Source organism: Camelus dromedarius, chromosome 18, assembly GCF_036321535.1.
Source record: "Camelus dromedarius isolate mCamDro1 chromosome 18, mCamDro1.pat, whole genome shotgun sequence".
Taxonomy (NCBI): Eukaryota; Metazoa; Chordata; class Mammalia; order Artiodactyla; family Camelidae; genus Camelus; species Camelus dromedarius.
This window is the reverse complement of record NC_087453.1, coordinates 8930249-8950532: the sequence shown is the minus strand read 5'-3', so window position 1 is coordinate 8950532 and position 20284 is coordinate 8930249. Positions and strand designations below refer to the sequence as shown.

The window sequence follows — 20284 nt, the reverse complement described above, 5'->3', positions numbered from 1 at the left end:
TGGTTTCTCTTCCTGTTTCTCCACCGTATTCCTTTCCTATTTCCTTGGCAGCCACGTCCACCTAGTTCCCTTCCCTTCGCTGTTGGAATTCTTCAAGGCCTTGCCCTAGGCTCCTTCAACTCACCCTACACCCTCTCCCTGTGCAGACTCACCCACTCACCACTCCTCCCTTGGCTTTCATTACCATCCGTGTGCTCATAGGCCCAGATCCACAGTTCGAGACCAGACAGCTCTCTGGAGCTCCAGGCTCAAAGAACTAGCTTCCTCATAGGCCTGTCTATCCGCATGACTTAAGGGCATCTTAAGTGCTGCATGCCTCAGAACTGAACTCATCCTCTGCCCTCCTACCATGCACACCTTTCCCCACAGGTGGTAACACTTGTGCAGTTGCTCAAGAACTAATCTGAGCATCTCTTTAACACCTCTGTCTACCTTAACACTCTGTGTAACCAAATTGTATTGATTTTACCTCCAGCGTAACATACTATGTTTTCTCACCATCCTACTGCCACCTGCACCCCAAATTCCACCATCATGTCACCTGAATTACTGCCATAACTTTCCTTCTGTCCTCTTTACAGTGCCTTCTGGCCGACACCCAATCCATCCTCCACCAAACAGCCAGACGGATCATATCCTTTAAAACCCTCCAAAGCCTTCAGTTACCCTTAGATAAGCCCCAACATTTTGCCATGTCCCTCCAGACCTGTGGGCCCTGCCCACTACCTATCTCTCCAGTCTCAATTCCTAACGTTCGCTTCCACACTCTTTGTGCTTCAGCCACACACGCCTGCCTTTCTACACCTCAAGTGATCACTCCCCAGCCTTCTCTCAGAAATATTCGCTGTCCCTTCACCCATATTTGCCTCCCGATTGCAGTTTGGATGTCTGGATCATAATTTCACATATGATGTTCCTATAGAAACTTCTAGTACTCCTCAGGTCACTCACTGAACTCAAGTACACATACCCCTAACTAGATTATAAATTCCCTGAGGTTAGGATTCTTGTTTACTTTGGTATCTCCACTGCTCAGTATTGGGGTTGTCAGATAAAACACAGGACTCCAGTCACATGTGAATTTCAAGCAAGCAACGAATAACTTTTTAGTATAAGTATGTGCCAAATATTGCACCGAAGTTTAATTTGCCCAAGTAGACTCGATAATACATATTCCTAGAATTGAAATGGGACTAAAGGGAGCCCTTTTACAATGGTACCTTTCTGTGGTAACCCTTCCAGCCCAGAATTAGGGGCCTGGTACTGTGGTAAGAAGAGCCTGAGAGAAGCTGGCCCCGCTGTCCATCACTGTGGGGAGGTGGGTCCCCAGGCCGGAAGCACAGGGCCTGGGACTTGCCTGGCAGAGGATCAAGATCAGGTGGGCAGGTAAGGTGGCTGCTGCCAGCTGGGGACCTGCCCAGGCCTTTGATGTGGTCCCTGGATGCTCTCTTGCCTTCATTCCTCTCATTATCCCCTGGCCTTCTGTGGTGTCTGCTGAATGTGCCTTACAGTGTCAGCTGGGTGCTATGAATACAGGAATAACCACAGTGACGATAATCATTCTCATCCCGGGCTCCTGACGCAGTGCCCACCCTCAGATAATTTTGACTTAATCCTGCCTCCTTTAGCTGAAAGGTGACCAAAGCCAGGCATTCAGGATACTCCAGGAAAGTCAGTCCCATTGAATCCTCTTAACCATCCCTGCAGGAGGGGTGCTGACTGCGTTTCCATTACACAGGTGATGGAGTGGAGGCCAGAGAGGGTGAGTAATTAGCCCGAGCCGGAACACGAAGGACTTGGTGTTACAGCACAAAGGTGTGGGTGGACGCTTGGTCTGGGACACAGTGCACAGTCCCCAGCATCTATGTGACATTAGACAGCTTACTCTAATCTTTGTGCCTTGGTTTCCTCATCCGTAAAATGGGGCTAATAATCGTGTCTTCCTCACAGAGTTGTGGGAAATCTAGTGAAATAATCCACATCAAGCATTAGAACAGGGCCTGGCACAAAATAAGTGCTTAATGAATGTGAGCTACCAATGCCACCACTGTTTGTCCCCTCCATTCCGGAGCACCCAGTGCCCAGCCTCAGCAGAGAAGCTAGCAGCTGTGGATGTTTGATGACTAAATACTACTATTAAGTGAAGTATTTCCCAAATTTGCCCTGAAGACATGAATTACCTGGCAGGCAAAATGTGTCATCAGGCCCTGCCCTTGGAGATTCTGATTGGCAGGTGTGGGTGGGGCCTGGGAATCTGTATCTTTTAAAAAGAGCCTCAGGTAAAATGCATCCTCAGGCTAGTGCAGGAAATCCTTATGTAAGATGGGATAGTGTTACAACAGATCTGTTGTAGCTGGGGTGAGGCAGCTACTCAGCTACTCAGCTACTCGGTTGACTGTTAGAGTCAGGTGGACCAGCTCAGTTCTTACTGGTTGGAAGACTTTAGTGATAACCTTTTCTGATTATAAAAATCATCTAGACTACTTATTTAGTCTCAGATGATTGCCCCACAAATTATTTTTACAAAGGGAAAATTGGTAAATTTGTAGTAGACAAATCTACCAGACACCTTCTTTACCAAGTGATCAGAATTAGTATCACCGATAATGGGTCAAACCATGGGTGACTTGAAGGGATGCGCTGAGGACACAACACAACTTCTGAGATTCCCCGTAGAAAAATGTTTAACCTGAGTATAACTGTGAGGAAACATCAGGCAAGTTGTCCAAATTGAGGGACATTCTAAAAAACAACCCGAACAACCTGAACTTTTCCAAAATGTCAGGGTCAGATTAAAGGAGACTCAGGGGGCATTCAACCTATCGCAGTGCTGCGTGAGCCTGGTTGGATCCTTGACGGGGTGGGAGTTGCCCTAAACGATGTTAATGGGCCAGTCGCTGACATTTGAATATGGATTGTGGAACAAATAATAGTATTTTATCAATGTTAGATTTCCTGATTTTGACAATCACACCACAGTTACATAAGAGAATGTCCTTGTTCTTAGTAGAGATGCACGAAAAGTTTAAAAGGATGTGATGTCTCCAATTTACTCTCAAATGGTTCAGAAAAAAAATAGTGTATGTTCATGTATAAATATTGATAATAAATATGATACGAAAAAGCAAATATGTACAGTGTTAAAAATTATAATGCTTATTTGAAAAATAACCAAAGACAGGTAGAGCAGAAAAATATAAAAGAGAAAGTGGAAGGTGGGAGGGTAATAGACTTCATGTAATGCTTAGCATACATGAGGTCCTGGGTTCAATCCCCAGTACTGCCTTTAAAAAAAGAGAGCAAGAAATTAGAAACCACTCCTCATCTGTCTCCACAGACAACCAGCAACCATTTCTGCCCAAAGTGGAATACTTCAATGTCTTTGGGTCACCATATTTTTGGTTGAAATTTAAAGTGGGCAAATGCTTTACTTCTCGCCCATAACCTCTGTTTTTCACTCCGTGATCTGTCAACATCTTTCCTGTCACTGTGTTACCTTTAATGACTGCATGATACTCCTGGTGAGGATGGACCATACTTTATCAATGGTTATTTAGGTGGTTTCCGGTTTGACTCTGTTAACCTAAAACAATAATCCAGCCAGTTATTTTACCAGCAAAACGAGTTTATTCAGGAACAGCAAAGAATTGCAACTCGGGACTTGCAACTATGGCAAACCACATGCAAGTCTGGTGAAACAAAGGAGAGGGAACTCTTTTATATAGAGGCGAACAGGCTGTCTGGGGAGACAGAGAGATATACCCGAGGAGAGTCATTGAGAGAGAGAGAAAGAGACAGAGTCAGAAAGAGACAGGAGAGAGACGAGGAGGAAGAGAGCAAGGTGGAGGGAGAGCCAGAGGAGGGTTGCTGCTCTCCAGGAAGACGGCGCGGGAACTGATCTGAGGCACAGAGGCTCCGACAGCCTGGCCACAGGAATCCCGGCAGAGAAGTGAGTAAGCGTCTTTTAAGGACACACCCTACAGATACAATTGTAGATGAGGTCAGTGTCCTTTGTGCAAGGATTTTCATGGGGCTGTTGTTCCCAGGAAGCAAAAGATGAGAAGCAACCTCATTGCCCATCAACCAGGGGCTGGTATAGATTGTTGCTCTGAGTGCTGGTAGGAGCCAGTCTCGAGGTAGGGCTGCCAGATTTAGCAAGGAGGTCCAGGTAAATTTGAATTTCAGACAAAGAATGAGTCTGTTCCATGCAGCCTTATACTAAAGCTTATTTGTTGTTTATCTGAAATTCTAGTTTAATTGGATATCTATATTTTATCTGGTGACACTATCTCCAAGACCAGTGAGAACAGCAAGGTGAAGTCAAGATAGAGTGTGTATATGTGCGTGTATGTGTGTACACGTGCGTGCAAGGAGGACTTTCTGAGGTGGCCTGTCCAGGTTCTAGCTCCTGACCTGGGTGGTAGTAGTGGAAAGGAAGGACTTTTCCAGGGTCACACCACCTGTTGTAGGGCTAGGCAGGACCCCAGCTTTGTTCTCTGCTATAATTTGTGTTTTTTTTTCCCTTCAAGTGTTAATGTATTAAATAAAAATATTTTTAAAAAACCCACAATTTTCTAAACTCCATTTGAAGATTTATAATTTTTAAAAAGACTGGCAATCTCAAAAACTCTGAGGGGCCTGGGACTCTCTGGGTCCTGGAGCCTCTGCCATCCAGAACTTTCACTTCATAATCATGGTGGTTAGTGGTCACTGCTGCCTGGAATGTCCTCTCACTTCCCCCTCTTCTGCCCAACCTTGTGACCTCAGCCCAGAGTCAGTCTGGGTCTCATGCCTCTGACTCACCAGGTCCCTTGGAGCTGGCAAATTGCCTGCTAACACTCGTCCTCCCTCACCTGTGAACTCCTCGGTTATAGGGGCTTATTTGTGTCTGACTTGTTTATTATAATATCCTAACCCACTAGGCCAGGAACATTACATTGCTCGCTGTGACTTGGGCATGTTAGCATGTCACATCTCTGAGCCTCAGTTTCCCTATCTGTAAAATGGGGCTAATAATCTTGCCTACCACTCAGGGCTTGCTGTGGGAGTCAGTGGGCCAATATGGCAGCAACAGGAAAGGGAGATAACATTAGCATGTCTGAGGTGATGTTTGAACTGAGAACAGCTCTGGGAAGACCTGGGGAAGGGTGTTCTGGGCAGAGGGAACAGCAAGGGCAGAGACCCTGCTCTGGAAAAGAACCTGTTGTGAAGAGGAAGCAGGAAGGCCAGCGAGGCTGGAGAAGGTGAACAAGGCGAAGAGTAGAGGAGGTGAGCCCCAGGTTATGTAGTGTCTTGTGGGCCAAGAGCAGGGTTTGGATTTTATTTTGAGTCTGAAACTAAGCCAACTTTCACTTAAGGAAATGGTTTGTTCTCATTTTCCCCTTGGCCATATCTCCCACACTCAGTGGTCCAGGGATGCAGGTGGGGAGAGGGGAGGCCCTGGGGCTTTTCCTGGAAGCAGATTCAGTCTTCTGCCAGGAAGGTGGAGATAACAGGGCTGTATCAGTCTGGTCCGAGGGGTGAGTCTGCCAAGGCAAATTAGTGGGAGATAGTCTGGAAGATAATGGATATGAGCCCCTGTGGCAAGTGCATGGAGATCCGCTGGGCAAGATGCATTCTGCACCTTAGCGAGATCCTAAGGACCTGTGTCAGGCCTGGAGCATCAGTGGACCTCCAGGTGCGCATGTCAGCCCTGCAGTTGTGGAGAGGTCTAGCACCAGGACCCCACTCATCCCACGCACATCCACCCACCACCCTCAAGACCTTGGCCAATTGCCTTTAACCAGGATAATCACCTCACCCTGGTTGTCTGGGATTGTCCCAGAACTCCCTCAGTCCTGGGCAAACCAGAACGCTTGATCACCCGACTTACTACTCCCATTCAATAGACAAAGAAACCATGTCTCAGCAGCTGTCAATATTTGCCTGGGTTCTGTGGTCGGGTTTTTTTTTTTTCATGAAAAAGTATTTTATTTGAATTGGTGACACATGCATCTGAGATAAAACATTCATACCCTTCCAAAAAAAAAAGTTTTGGAGAAAAAGAAGTCTCCTTCCCACCTCTGTCTGCTTCCCTTCCCGGAAGTGACCAGATTCTTGGGGCTGATTTCACAGTCTGGGCCCCCGTGGCGGATATTATTTATTAACATCTGCACACAAGGCGGCCTATGAGATACTCTGTTCACATGAATTTTTTTCACTTAAAGGTATATCAGTTCATTCATCCGTTCAGCTAATATATACTGAGCACCTACTGTAAACCAGGGTCTATAAACCTGGCTTAGGTCACAGCAGTGAACTAGACAGATATTTCCTGCCCAGGTAGAGCCCCCTTTCCTCAAATGGGTTGCTAATGTTCATCTGTAAAAGCTGTGTTAGCTCAAGGGCCAAACAAAAACAAACCCAGGTTGGCTTTGGCCTGGGGGCTATAGTTTGCCAACCTCCGGTCTGAAGGGCAATCAGCAAAATAAGTAAAATACATGCTCTGCCTGATATGTGTTGAATAGTGGGGAGAGAAGTCAAAGAAGGAGGGAAGATAAGGAGTGTGAGAGGGTGGGGGGGGATGAAGTGATGCCAGAGCAGGCCTCCCTGAGGTGAGGGGGTGAGCCTGGGGGCCGCCTAGGGGGAAGATACTACACAGAAAGGGAACATCACGTACAGAGTGGCTCAGGCCGGAGCATGCCTGGTGTGGTCCATTGTGGCTAGGGCCTTGTGAGGGAGGTGAGCTCAGAGGGGCCCACAAGGGTCCCTGACCCTGGAGAACCTCCTGGCATCATGAATAGTTTGCTTTTTCCTATGAGAGAAATGGGGGCAGTGGAGGGTTTATATGCACACAGACGGGATTTGACATTTCAACAGCTGCAAAATCGTCTGTTGATTGGACAGTTATATATTTAATAAGTCCTCTATGATGGACAGCCTCTGCTACCCAATTAAAAATTAATGAGGTTAATACTTGCAAATGATTAAAAAAGTTCAAGATATAGGAAAGGGCATGTAGTAAGGAACCTCCCTCCAACTCCTGCCCCACTGCCACCCAGATTCTCTCCTCAGGGACAATCCCCCGTGAGCAGCTTCTAGTGTCTCCCTCCAAAGGTAGTTTCTGTGTCTCTCAGAAATACCTGTATATTTCTGCCTCTTGATATGCTAACGGTGTCACATTGTGCATGGTGTTCGGCACCTTGCTTTTTACTGCTTAATGTCGATATGTTCCATGTCCATTACATATAGAGCTTTCTCCTTTTTGACAGGTGGCTAATCTGACTGCACTGTAATGAATTAACTGGTCCTCATGTGGCCTTGGCTGCAGTGCAGGAGCGTGAAGTACCACTCTGGGATGCTAGAGGGGCACCTCTTCACAGAGCCTGGCACACAGCAGGTGTTCAGCCAATGGGAACAAAAAGGGCTTAGCCATCTTTTCTTGAGGCCCAACTCTGGGCTACACCCAATAGACTTGGACCCAGAAACTTGAAAGCCATTCGTATCCTGGGATGATGACTTTGATTCCTTCACAGAGGGCCTTCTGGGTCAGCCCAAGGCTGAATCACTGTTTGTGTTCAGGCAAATGGGAGACACTTGAGGTTTTGTTTTTTAAATGAAGGATAAGGGTGGAGGTTGAGCCTTAATCCATTGAACTTTCTAAAGACAATGTCTTCTTCCCAGTCGAGATTAACTCCCTGAGTCTGATTGATCCACTCACCGATTAATGATCTAATCTATAGGGGCCAGTTAGCCTAATATACAAGAAGTTTTAGCAATTAGGAAGTTCATCAATTCAGTGACCAAAGGACAGACACACTGGAATAGTTCAGGACACAGAGAAGAAATGACTTTGGAGTACGTAAAAAATGCTCCACCCAGCTCATGTAAATGCAAATTGTGACTAGGAGATCTCACTTTCCCTTATCAGATGAGAAAAGATAAAAGTTTGACAATACCCTGCCTCCACCAGATTTTGAGAAGGGACCATCACCTCCCTGCTGGTGAAAGTATAATTTAGTTTAACCTTGTTAGAGGACATTTGGACAAATATATCAATATTTTAAATATATTAACATTTTAAATAACATACCTTTGACCTGGAGTGCAAGGATGTATGTTCAAGACATTCACTGAAATTACCAACTTGTTTGTAGCAACAAAAAATTGTACTCCAACTTAAATGTCTATCATAAGTCCCCTTGCTAGATAAATTATGTGTTTATGGTATAATCCATACAATGAAAAGGTCTGCAGTCCCACAACAGATGAAGGGAGCTACATGTAACGATATGGAACAATTTTCAAGACACGCAGTAGGGTTACTTGGGAGGAAAAAGCAAGTAGGCTAGCAGGTAGGCTCCCATTTGTGTTGTGTAAAGAAGGGGTGTACATATTAACATATACATATGTATCTATCTCCTTGTCTCTATAAAGACCACCTCTGGACAGTCATACAAGACGCTGGTAAAAATAGTTGCCTTTGGAGAGGGAAATGGAGATTTGGGATAGAGGGAAGCTTTCTTTTTTGGTTGATTGGATTATAAATCATATTTTTAGTTATTGTTTTTACTTGGAGTGGGAGATGGACACCCGTGGAAAATGCAGACCTTTATTCAAATTTATCTTCCTCTCAGAGGCCTTTTCTGGCCACATTAGATAGTCTTAAACCTCTTTCCAAGGCAGCAGTACGAGTTTTCGTCCCCATTAAAGGCATGTGTAGCTAGCCCCGCGCGACAGCCAGCAGAGGGCGCCGCAGGGCCGCGCCCCGGGGCGTGGGGCGTGGGGTGTAGGGCAGGGAGGGAGGGTCTGGCTGGGCAGTCCGCTGCCTCTCAGCTGCAGAGCCCGTCCATTTCCGGGAGGACCTGACACCACAGCATCAAAAGTGTCGTCTCGCCTTCACCTGCAAGACGGCCTGCACCGCACCTCCGGGAGTTGGCTCGGGCCCAGGGGCCTCGCCCAAAGCCCCCTCCCAGCTCGCTGTCTCCGCCGCCTCCTGGAGGGAGGGACGTGAGGACGAGCCAGGATGAGAAACCGCCGGGACAATTCAATCAGAAGGGAAGATACTGCCCAGATCTGAGAAGGGCCCCTCCCCCACTTTACACGTCCTCCAGGGCGCAGGTGCCGGGCCAACCCAAGGGAAATGGAACGCCGGAGGCCCAGGCAATGCTGTTTGGAGTACGAGCAGCCTCTGGACTCTACCATCCCAGCATCTCCAGGAGACAGGACACCCACCCTTTATAGCTGAGGAAAATGAGGCCCAGAGAGGCTGGGTAACTCGCCCTGGGTGACCCAGGAGAAGGAAGAGCCAGTAATCAGTCACTCACCAAGTGCTTGACTGAGCTTCTGCTAAGTGCTTTGAAGAAAATTGAATTGGGTAATGGAATAAAAAGTGATGTTGTGGGTGGGGTAGGGTCTACTTCAGCATCATCAGGGAAGCTTCCCTTGAGGAGGTGACTTGTGTTACAATATGTCATTCTTACCAAAAGTGTTTAAATTGTCTACTTACAGTTTAAAGACTAATAATAAAGAAATAGAACATTACCAAGATCTCTAGAAGCCCCTCCTCCCCCAGCTAACCACTCTCCAGAATTTTGTATTAAACATTTCCTTGCTTTTCTTTATAGTTTTACCACCTCCATATACATTCCCAGACAATAAATAGACAATAGTTTGCCTGCTTTTGAATCTTACGTAAATCTAACTAACTATATGCATTTGTTTGAGTTGGTCCTTTTTGCTTAACATTGTTTTTGAGATTTAACCCTGTTGTTGCATGGAGTTGTAGTTTGTTTTATTGCTTTATAGTATTCCATTATGGGTTGGTACCACAGTTTATTAATTCATTCTACTGTTGATAAACATTCGGGTTGTTTCCAGTTTGTTGTTGTTGTTTTGGTTTTCTTTTCTTTTTCTTTTCTGTTAGGAACGAAAGTGCAATGAATATTCTCTTATTTCTTCTGGGATTAGGTATGGGCAGCAGTTCTCAACTTTGGCTGCTCACTAGAATCACCTGGGGACTTTTTAAAAATGCTAATACCATAGGGTCCCACCCAGACTAATCAAATCAGGACCTCTGTGGGGGTGGGGCCCAGGCTAAATTGTTTCCTAAGGGAATCTAATCTGCCGCAGGGCTGAGAATCTCCGGGATGCAGTTGACCTGGGAATAGAATTGCCAGGAGGAGAGTCACCTGTTATTAGCTGATGCCAAACTTTTCCAAAGTGGCTTGTAGCTATGACATTCTCACCAGTATGGAACAAAAGTCCTGCTGCCGTCACATCCTCAAGACTTGATATTGATCAGCTTTTAACTTTTTATCTTTCTGATGGATGTGAAATGATATCTTATTTGTAGTTTTGATTTGTGTTTCTCTCATTACTAATGAGGCTGAGCAGTTGGCAAAGTTAGACTGGAAAGGAGCCAACCAGGTGAAGACCTGGAGGAAGAGAGATTTACGGGGCAGGGAGGATGAATGGCAGGTGCCAAGGCCCTGTGGTGGGCAAGGGCTGGGATGTGGAGGAACAGAAAGAAGGGGGGAATCATTAGGCAAGGGGAGGGGGAAGAGTGGCTTAAGACAAGATCAGCAGAGGTCAGATCAACAGGACAGAGAGCCATGGTGAAGACTTTGGCTTTTACTCTGGGTGAGATAGGAACATGGGAGGTTTTGAGAAGAGGGACACAGCCTTAACTCCTCCTTCTGGATGCCTGTGGAAAATCATGATTTGAACTAAATGGATGTAGGAGGGAGTATATACTTTTTAATGATTGCATATGACATGTCTCCCCCACGTCACTCTCCACTCACCAGTTAGAACAGGGTAAGGATGATTGTTTTGTTCACAGTTGTTATCCCCAGCACCTAATGACCCAAACAGATGACTTTCCCTGCCCTCATTCTAGGTGGTGAGTGGAGGGACTTAAAACAGGTTTTCATAGTCCTTGCTTCACAGGTGGAAACAAATTGGGCCGAATCTGTGGATTTAGTTCTGTTCCCCACCCCCACCCCAAGCCTGGCATGGCCCTCAAAGAGAGCTGGGGTGGGGGTGAGGGTACAGCTGTCCCTCCCCTGTACCCTCCCCACATTGGATCAGTCAATGCCTCCCATGGAGCCCAGCATTAGGACATTTAGACACAGGATTGATGACTCCAGACAAGCGAGGAGACCACCTCAGCCTCACCCTTCCCTACTCCTTTCTCTCACCTGCCCAGAGTAATCTTTCTCAACTGAACTCTAAACAGGTTTCTCCTCAGCTGAAAATTCTTCCTTGGCTCCCCAGTGCCCTTGAGGCAAAGTCCAAACTCCTCCAGGCCCTGGAGGCCCAGCAAATCTGACCCCTCGGCCCTGCCCACCCCACCCCCATCCCTGGGAGCTGCTCTCAATGGCTCTGAAATAGTTACTGATTCTTACCTCAGGCCTTTCCCCTCGGTATTAATTCACTTCCTTTGGGAAGTTGCCCCCAACCCCCTGTCAAGTGACCCGCCTCTTGACTGTCACAGTGCCCAGTCTTTTTCCCCCATCAAAGCACACTTCCCTTTGCATTCTAATTGTCTGTTTACTTCTTCTGTCTCCTCCAGTGAGCTATCCTTGGGTAGAAATCCGAGTGTTTTGTTCAGGGCTGTATCCCCAGCTCCGAGAACAGTGCCTGGCACGTTAGTGGGCACTCAGTAAACATCTGCTAATTTAGGGAACGAAGGCACTTTTCCAGACGATGCCAGATTGCTTTGCAAAAAGGCTGTGGCCCTGGACAAGCAGCCACGTAAAGGTGTCCATTGCCTCGCTCCCTCCACTGAACTGTGTATTGTTCTTTGTCAATCCCACTCTCTTTACAAGGCACCCTCCGGGCGGAGAAAATTTCCGTCTCCTTCTCAAACCCAAGGCGGAGGAGGTTTCGGAACATCAGGTGCCCAGACCCGCGGCGCGCGGCGCCAGGGGGCGCCAGAGGGGGAGACCATGCCTCGCTGAGCTGGCGGGCGCTCGGGTCCCGAAGGGGGTCCCGCCTAGCTCGGGGTTCCCTGTGCCCCGCCTCCGGCAGCTCGCCGCGGGGCGATCCCTGCAGCGCCAGAGACCCGGCTTCGGAGCGGCCCCGCCCGGCTCCCAGCGCCACGCGGCGCGAGCCCCGCCAGCCCCCGGCGCACCTGCTTGGGGCGTGGCCTCCAGGGAAGGTGCGCCTCGATTGGATCGGAGGTGACAAAGGGGCGCGGTCTCTACAGGCCCCGCCCCATTGGAGACGAATTATTTAAGCGAGCTGGCTCCCCGGCTCCACTCATAGCGCAGCTGCACGGCCTCGGGTTTGGAGGGCTTTGCCATTCCAGCACGACCCGGCGACCCTCCTGCTGCTCCAGCCAACATGCCGCGCTCTTTCCTCGTCAGGAAGTCCGCCTGTTCTCGCCGGAGACCCAACTACAGCGAGCTACACGACTCTTCTCCAGGTGAGTGGACGGGGTGCCGGACTCTGGGGGAGTTTGCGGGAGGCAGGCGAGGGGGCAGCGTGAGGGAAACTTGAGGAGAGGGGGACTTGAGGACAAAATCGACGGGCCAGAGTCGAGTCAAAGGACATGGCTTAGGGAAATGTGGGGAGGGGTGAATAGTCCGGGGCAGGTGGATCTGGGAGGTTGGGGGAGGGCTTTTAGATGGCAGTGGTCTTGGACTGAGGGGACTTCTTGGCCTCCGAGAGGCGGAGGAGCCCCGAGAGTATAGAATTGAGAGGAGGAGGCTTGTGTCTGGACGACCGCCAGGGGCTGGAAAGAGTCCGGAGTCCAGAGGATTTGAGGGAGGGGTTGAGAGAAGAGATGTGTATGAGACTATGAGACGGGGAGCTGGGACAGGGGTGGTGCTTCGGCACTTGGGGAGATTAGGGCCAGGGTCCTGGGGGTCTTGCGTCAGGCTGGCGGCTTGGGTAACTCAGGAGGAAGGGAACCTGGCAGTGACCCCTTTGAGTTGGAGCTGGGGAAGGGGGATCCTTCCTGTAAGATCTGGAGGTTGAGGTGGAAGAATCAGGTGACTTGGGTGAGGAGGGGGCTCTGCCAGGGCAGGAACCTGTGTGTCCTAGTCATGATTCTTTTATTCATCTAAGAAACACTGAGTGCCAGCCCCACTCAGCTCCGAGCCCACATCAGGCTAAGGTTTGCTAACTGACTGAATGATTTAATGCCTGACCTTCTCCTTTTCTCTGTCTCCCCCAGAGTTTACCTTCCAGCAGCCTTATGACCAGGCCCACCTGCTGGCAGCCATCCCGCCTCCCGAGGTCCTCAATCCCACAGCCTCACTGCCCACGCTCATCTGGGACTCTCTCCTGGCACCCCAAGCCCAGCCAATTGGCTGGGCCTCTCTTCTGTCCCAGGAGATCCCCAAGGCTGTCGAGCTGACCTCCCTGTCTGACGAGGACAGTGGGAAAGGCTCCCAGCCCCCCAGCCCACCCTCACCGGCTCCTTCGTCCTTCTCTTCCACCTCAGCCTCTTCCCTGGAGGCCGAGGGTTACATTGCCTTCCCAGGCCTGGGCCAGTTGCCCAAGCAGCTGACTGGGCTGTCTGTGGCCAAGGACCCCCAGTCTCGCAAGGCCTTCAACTGCAAATACTGCAACAAGGAGTACATCAGCCTGGGTGCCCTCAAGATGCACATTAGAAGCCACACTCTGCCCTGTGTCTGTGGCACCTGCGGGAAGGCCTTCTCCAGGCCCTGGCTGCTGCAGGGCCACGTCCGGACCCACACTGGTGAGTACCCCCGTGGGCTGGCTGCCCCTCTCACTGTCCTGCTGCTTTTTCTACCAGCTCCTGTGAGACTGGGTTTGCTGTTATTTTCAGATTGTGAAAACTGAGGCCCCCAGTCTCCTGACTGCTAGCACAGCAGTTCAGGGGCCTGGCTCTCTGAGATGGTAGAAACATTCGTTCATTCATCAGCTAAGCAGATGGGCTGAGTAGATAACTTTACAAGTCCCTCAGCAGGCTCAGTTCCTCAGCCAAATGGGTTGGAGCTGGATATGGGAAAGGTGTAACCAACACCTTGCTGTTGGGACCAGGTGTGAAGGGGCCCACCCTGCTCCACCCTCCCCCAGCCCACCCCAACCCGAGCCAGACAGGATGTAGTCAGACTCCCCACCTGGCTCCAAATCCTGCTTTGGGATCTCCCACAAACCTTGGGCTGATGGTTCACCTCTCTGAGCCTCAGTATCCTCTTGTGTAAAATGAGCAGAACAACACCTTGTGGGGTTTTTGTGTGGGGTTAAATGAAGGAAAGCGGACAGAAAGCAGCTGGGACAGTGCTTGGTACATGATAAGTACGCACAAAAACAATAGTTGGTATTCGTTCTGCTTCTAGAACAAATGTGTCTTTGAGTAAGTGATTTAACCTCTCTGAGCCTCTCTGATTATGATAACATAATCATGTAGAGTGGGTTGTGATAGCATTTTATAGGGGGCTATCTAGATTCAGTGGCCCTTTAATCACTTTATAATTATTATCATGATGGTTCTCAGATCTGCTCTCCCCACCCCACCCCCACAGTGGAGTAGATAAACTTAATCCTATCATGCAAACCCAGGAAGACTTTTGCTGGCAGAAAACACAATTATGTCCTGATGTTTCAAAAACCTAATACTAAATGTGTAGAAAATTGTGAAATGGAGCTTCTTTTATCCTTTAACTTTCTGGAAGTGGGGAAAAGGTAACCACTCCACCTTTTCATAATGAGAATGGTGGACGCCACCCTGCTTGGGCTGCTCTTTGGAGAGTGACTGTTGAGGGAGAAGGTTCAAGGGTCATGATTGTTGGTTTTGGGGTCAGGCTGGCCAGGCTGGAGACTCAGTTCTGGCATTTCCTGACCCGGTGGCTGACCTCTGCGCTGTGACGGTCAGTGGGGTGGTTTGTGAAGCTTGGCATTTTGCAGGCACTACTGGCATCATTATTACTCCTACCGAGGGACCTGGGCATCCTCCATAGCTTGCAGACTGTTATTACCCGTGTCTCTTATTTGGTGCACAAATAGCCCTGATTTTAACATGTAAAGGTCCAACTGCCTGACCTCTGTCCTGGGTGCCTGCCCAGCTGATGGGGGCTCTATTTGGGAGGAGTCTATTTGGAAGGCCCCCTGGGCCCCCCACCTTCTCTCCCCTCCCTTTCAGACATTATTTTAATGTAAAGGCATGGCTCAGACACAAAAAGCCTGTTGAAATGCACCATCACCATCCTCATTGACTCCCATTGTGTGCCTTAATGGTGGGCCCAGGGGGTGGGGGCTGGGGGGTGGAGCAGGTGCATGGGGCAGCGGTGCCCAGCACCTGTTCAGGCCGCAGCTGCTGGCCCACAGTGTGTCAGGCCCCTTTAATCCAGGGAGTATCACATGTACAGTGCCCCCCTCGGCAGCCTTTGTCCCCGCCGGCCTGGTGCCGATTTCACACTCGCCAGGAGCACCATAAAGGGTGGGGTGGGGGGAATCTGGGCTGCCCCACGGCCACAGAAACCTCCACCCATCACATCCCATCAGGCCTGCCCCTTTGTTCAGGTTTGTGTCTGATGGGCTAATCAGACCTAACATCAAGCACTTGCTGTGTGGGAGGCACCAAGCTCAGGGCTTCCTTCACCTGTGTCACCAACAGCCCTAGGAGGGAGATGCCATCAGAACCCTCATCTTACAGGTGGCACAGAGAAGGAAGTCATTTTCCCAAGTGACAGCTCATAGGCTGGAGCCAGGGCTCCTTCACCTGGCTAAGGCGGTGAGAGGAAGTGGGGAATACAGGACTCCATTCCCTTTTCCAGATCTGCGTACTGTAGGCCCTGAGCTCACAAGGGAGTGTATGAAGGAGGAAGGACTTCACTTGGACCTTGTCAAATGCAGTCATCAAACCCTTTAGGCCTGGTATGCAGAGGCAGTTCAACAATGGCAGAGCAAGTTACTCAGGCATCCCTTCCCAGGTCCTCTGGCTAGGTCCCCGCTGCTCTGCTGGTGGCCTGTTTCCTTGTATACCTGCCCCAGGAGACTGAGCCCCTGAACGTGGTTCCACAGTCGGCCTCAGGCATCCGACTTCTGGACCCCGCCCTCCCGTGCTCAGTGCCCCAGGCACCTAGTAGTCTACAGGAATTCATTCATTCCCATCTCTTAATTCCAGCCGTGGGATTTAACAGGTGGGCCATGGCCTATGGGCATAAAAGGCTGGGAGTGAGAGGCTAGGAGGATGTATTTTTTGGAGAATATTCAGTATGATAGACTAGTGCCTGGCATGCCGTAAGAGCTTGATTCATATTTGTTTAATGAATTACTATTATAACTATTTGGGAAAAGCTTCACCCCCAGGAAAGAAACACAGCACGGCGTTTGATGTTTTTGAAATGTGAGCTGTATTCTTTTAACTGGGACGTGGGTTGGGGCACGAATTATGAAGTTAGTGAATGGTGTATTCTGGTGGTGACTGAGGGGTCAGGCTCCTCTGAGGCCTAAAATCCCCAAAAAGACTTATTGTTGTACAAGCACTTATTGAGCTCTTACTGTATATCCAGCCCCTTGTGCAAGACTCTTTCCCAATCAGCCTGACCAGGCAGGTGTCATGAGGGCCGCAGGTGGGGAGCGGTTTTAAATGTCACAAGGTAAAAGGTTTCTGTAGCCTCTTGGGGGTCCCAAGGCCTTGGATTGGAGGCTTAGAATGGATACAAGGTGGGGGAGGGTCCTGCCTTATGGGACTCAGTCTGATTAGGGGACAGATAGACTTGAAACTACCCTGAGTGTGATCAGCATTGACTGGGAAGTTTGGTAAAGGAAGGGCCTAACCTGCTTGGGGTTGGGGTTGGGCTTTAAGCCTGGCTCTTGAGCTTTGTCCCCAGGGCAGGTAACTCTGCGGTGTTATAAGGAAGGCTTCCTACAGCCCCCTTTACTGAGAGGCAGTTTGTATTAGTTACAATCAGGGGTGCTGCTTGGCTCTTGCTGGGTGACCTTGCATGTGCTACTCAGCTGCCCTGTGCCTCACTTTCACCATCTCTAAACTGAGGACAAAGGTGGGATTAAATGAGATGAGTGTAAGCTGCTTATCACTGTCCCCAGCACAAGTAAGTGTTCAGCAGACACAGTTGTCATCATTACCGACATAGCAGGAAGAGCATTTTATTCTACCTTCTCTCAATTACCAACCCCTGTGAGTGGGAGATGAATAGCTCCTTTATACAGATGAGCAAGTGGAGGTTCAGAGAAGCCAGATGACTTGCCCAAGGCCACACAGTGGGAAACAGTAGGGCTCCCTGTCAAATGTAGGCCTTTGGACACTATATGGCCTGGCTTTCCTGGGTTATGGGAGTCCTTCAAGGTTGGTGTGAGCTGGGTTCTAAAGGCTGGGAGTTGGGGAGTGGTGTTTCAGTAAACTTCAGCTCTTCACCCAAGTGACTAAGTCTCACTCAGCTCCCTCCTGACTTCTCTTCCCAGGCGAGAAGCCCTTCTCCTGCTCCCACTGCAGCCGTGCCTTCGCCGACCGCTCCAACCTGCGGGCCCATCTGCAGACCCACTCGGATGTCAAGAAGTACCAGTGCAAGACGTGCTCCAGAACCTTCTCCCGAATGTCCCTGCTCCACAAGCACCAAGAGTCGGGCTGCTCCGGGGGCCCCCGCTGACTCTTCAAGGCTCCTTCTGACTCTCAAGGCCCTCCCCCAACTGCGGCCTCCCCCAGCTCCAGAAGGAAGTTACCCTGCATCCTTCTCACTGCCACAGAATCCCCTTCTGAGCTCCACCCTCTGGCTGTGTTGGGCCACAAAGGACTCTGAGGACCAGTTTCCAGTTGTCCGCTCTGGGTGTCTCGCTGGGCTCTGAGAGAGGCCTTTCTGTGGACGGCTGATGGGAGGGTGGCCGGCAGCAGAGACCCCTCCTGGCAGTCGCCGCTCCCAAGCATTCCGGAGCTGGCCTTTCTGTGTGGGTTTGTGTATCCAAAGCTGTTTGGATACAGCTGCTTTGAGCTCCAGGACAAAAGCCGGCAGACTGATAAGAAACTACCCCTCAACTCAGGGGACCCCAGCCTCCCCCCCAGGAACCCTCAGGCCACCCCTCCAGGAGGTGTGACTGACTATGCAATCGTCCACCCCCAGGTGCGCCCACAGGGCCCGTAGGGGTGGTCACTGACACCAGGACAGCGTCTAGACCCCAGGATGCCCCAGGACCGGGGCAGCTATTTCAGCCTCCTGTTTGTCATGGTGGCACCTGTTTCACGGGCAATTTAACAACATCTCAAAAGGGACTGTGAGTAATTGCCTTCACTTGTCGGGGGCCCGAGTGGGGCGTTTCGTCCCCACCGATGTATCTCCCGGAACTATTTTCGGGGCCCGACAGGTGGGCCCAGGAGGAAGATGTTTACATTTTTAAAGGTACACTGGTATTTATATTGCAAGCAACATTTTGTACTAAGGAAGCATTTTGTATAGTTATATGTACGGTTTATTGATATTCAATAAAGCGGTTAATTTATATATAAAAAAATCTGCTTGGTTTTATAGTGGAGTGTCTATTTTAAAGGGCCTTTAGGAAGGGAAGAGGAGGCAGGGATTTGTGGACCCCAGATACTTCCGTCGCAGCCTTAAATCTTGGCCTCCTAAATACCACGTGGCTTTGGACTTCCGGGTTTGTCAGGGACCTTGTTTGTGGGAATGGGTTTTCTCTGGAGCCCGATGTCCCATCTGATGTGGAGGTTGGGAAACACTTGTGGATCAGTGAGCAGGAGGGGTGTGTATGCAGGTTACTAAGGTGCTACACTGTGGCCCTCGCTCGCTCTCTTGTTCTCCTGTTTTGAAGCTGACCAGGCCCAGGGGCTGAGAAGCTGGCTCCCTGGGTCTTATCAGCGGGGCAGGCTGTGGGGCTTTCCCCAGGACTGCAGGTCTTTGGGGAGGGAGTGGCTGTTTCTCCCAGATGAGAGGGTGGAACGCAGTGATCAAGAAAGGGACAGAGGACGTCTTTCCTGTTGCCAAGGGCTCTGGATCCTGCTCCGGCCTCCCTGTCAGACCCACACCTCTGTCTGGCCACTGGGTACCAAATGGCCTTTGATGCAAGGAAATTGGCTGGCTGGAGCCGGGAGGGTGAGAAGCCAGGCCAAAGGGTAGGGGTCATTCTGCTTCCTGCTCTAGGACAGGACGGGAAGACGGTCAGCTTGCGTCCTGGGCTGAGATAATTCACTCCCGGCTGGCTGTCATGCTGACCTCACCTCTGGGGCCCTCCTGGGGCCAGGAGAAAATGAGTGTCCTTTTTGAGCACAAAAGGTGCTGAAGGTGCCAGTTTCCTGCGGGGAGCCGAGCGGGCCTCGCAGGCGTCCCAGAGCCCCAGAGTCAGGCCGGGGGTGGGGGAGCGTCATGTTCCAAAGGAGAGATGATTCTTTCTTCTAAACAGGAAATGGTGACCCGCAGGCCGGGAGCAGCCCTTAATGACTTGCAGCTTTCCTCTCCCAAAAAAAAAAAAAAAAAAAAAAAAAAAGTTCTCTAACAATCGCCAAATTGTAGCTGGCCTCCCTGAAGGGAAGTTAGGGAGTTGGGGGCAGGGGTTGGGCATCAATTTGCTGAAGGCCTACTGTGTCCCTCGGCCCTGGGCATCATTTACGTCCACCCATGGTAGGTGCTGACTTTGATGGTGAATGAATAAGTGATTTCACACACTCCAGGAGGGACGGGCCGCATGGAAACCCCTAGCCGGCATTCAGTATGGGTGCACCAGGCTCTCCTCGTCCTGGGAGTCAGGCTCCCTGGCTGGCAGGGCCTGGAACAAGGCTTTCCCCTTCTCAGACTCCCTGTTTCTGCCTCTAAAATGGGGTGATGATCGTGCCTTCCTCCCCGGAGACTGTAAAGGAATGTTCATTCCATTGGTTTGGATGAGCGCCGCGTGTGCCAGGCCCTGTTCTAGGCCCCAGGGTTACAGCCCTGAACAGATGCACAGTCCTTGCACTTAGGGAACTTACGTTCTGGTGGGGGAGACAGAAAACAAACAAATGATTAAATAAACAAACCGCTTTCCTACAGTGATGGGCCCAGATGGAATGAAAAAGAGCCTGTGCTGGAGAGCGATGGGGTGGGGCTCCCTCCGATGGAGAGCCCAGAGCCCTCGGAAGAGCTGACATTCCGGAGGAGACCTGAAGGAGGAGAGAGTTCCAGTCTTGGAAGGGAGCAGCAAGTATAAAGTCTTTGAGGCCCGAAGGAGCTTGCCCGGGGTGGAGAAAGACTAGGGTGGCGGAGGGGCTGGGGAGACGGGGTGCGGTGGGGGAGCCAGCCCAGATCCAGCAGAGCAAGCCCAGAGCGGCGGCCACCGGGGGCTTATTTAATTAAGCAGGGGAGCCATAAGGCCTGCTCTACTAACAACT

The 20284-nt window shown here is 50.2% G+C and overlaps 1 protein-coding gene across 1 annotated transcript; it reads left to right on the top strand.

The window, feature by feature from the left end:
• Nucleotides 1–6567: 6567 nt before the first annotated feature.
• On the top strand, nt 6568–18401 carry SNAI1 (snail family transcriptional repressor 1). The gene is made up of 3 exons (XM_010978657.3): nt 6568–12409; nt 13163–13690; nt 17383–18401. Exons 1-3 carry the CDS (start codon nt 12328–12330, stop codon nt 17565–17567), a joined length of 795 nt encoding a protein of 264 aa, XP_010976959.1. The 5' UTR covers nt 6568–12327; the 3' UTR covers nt 17568–18401.
• The last annotated feature ends 1883 nt before the right edge of the window (nt 18402–20284 follow it).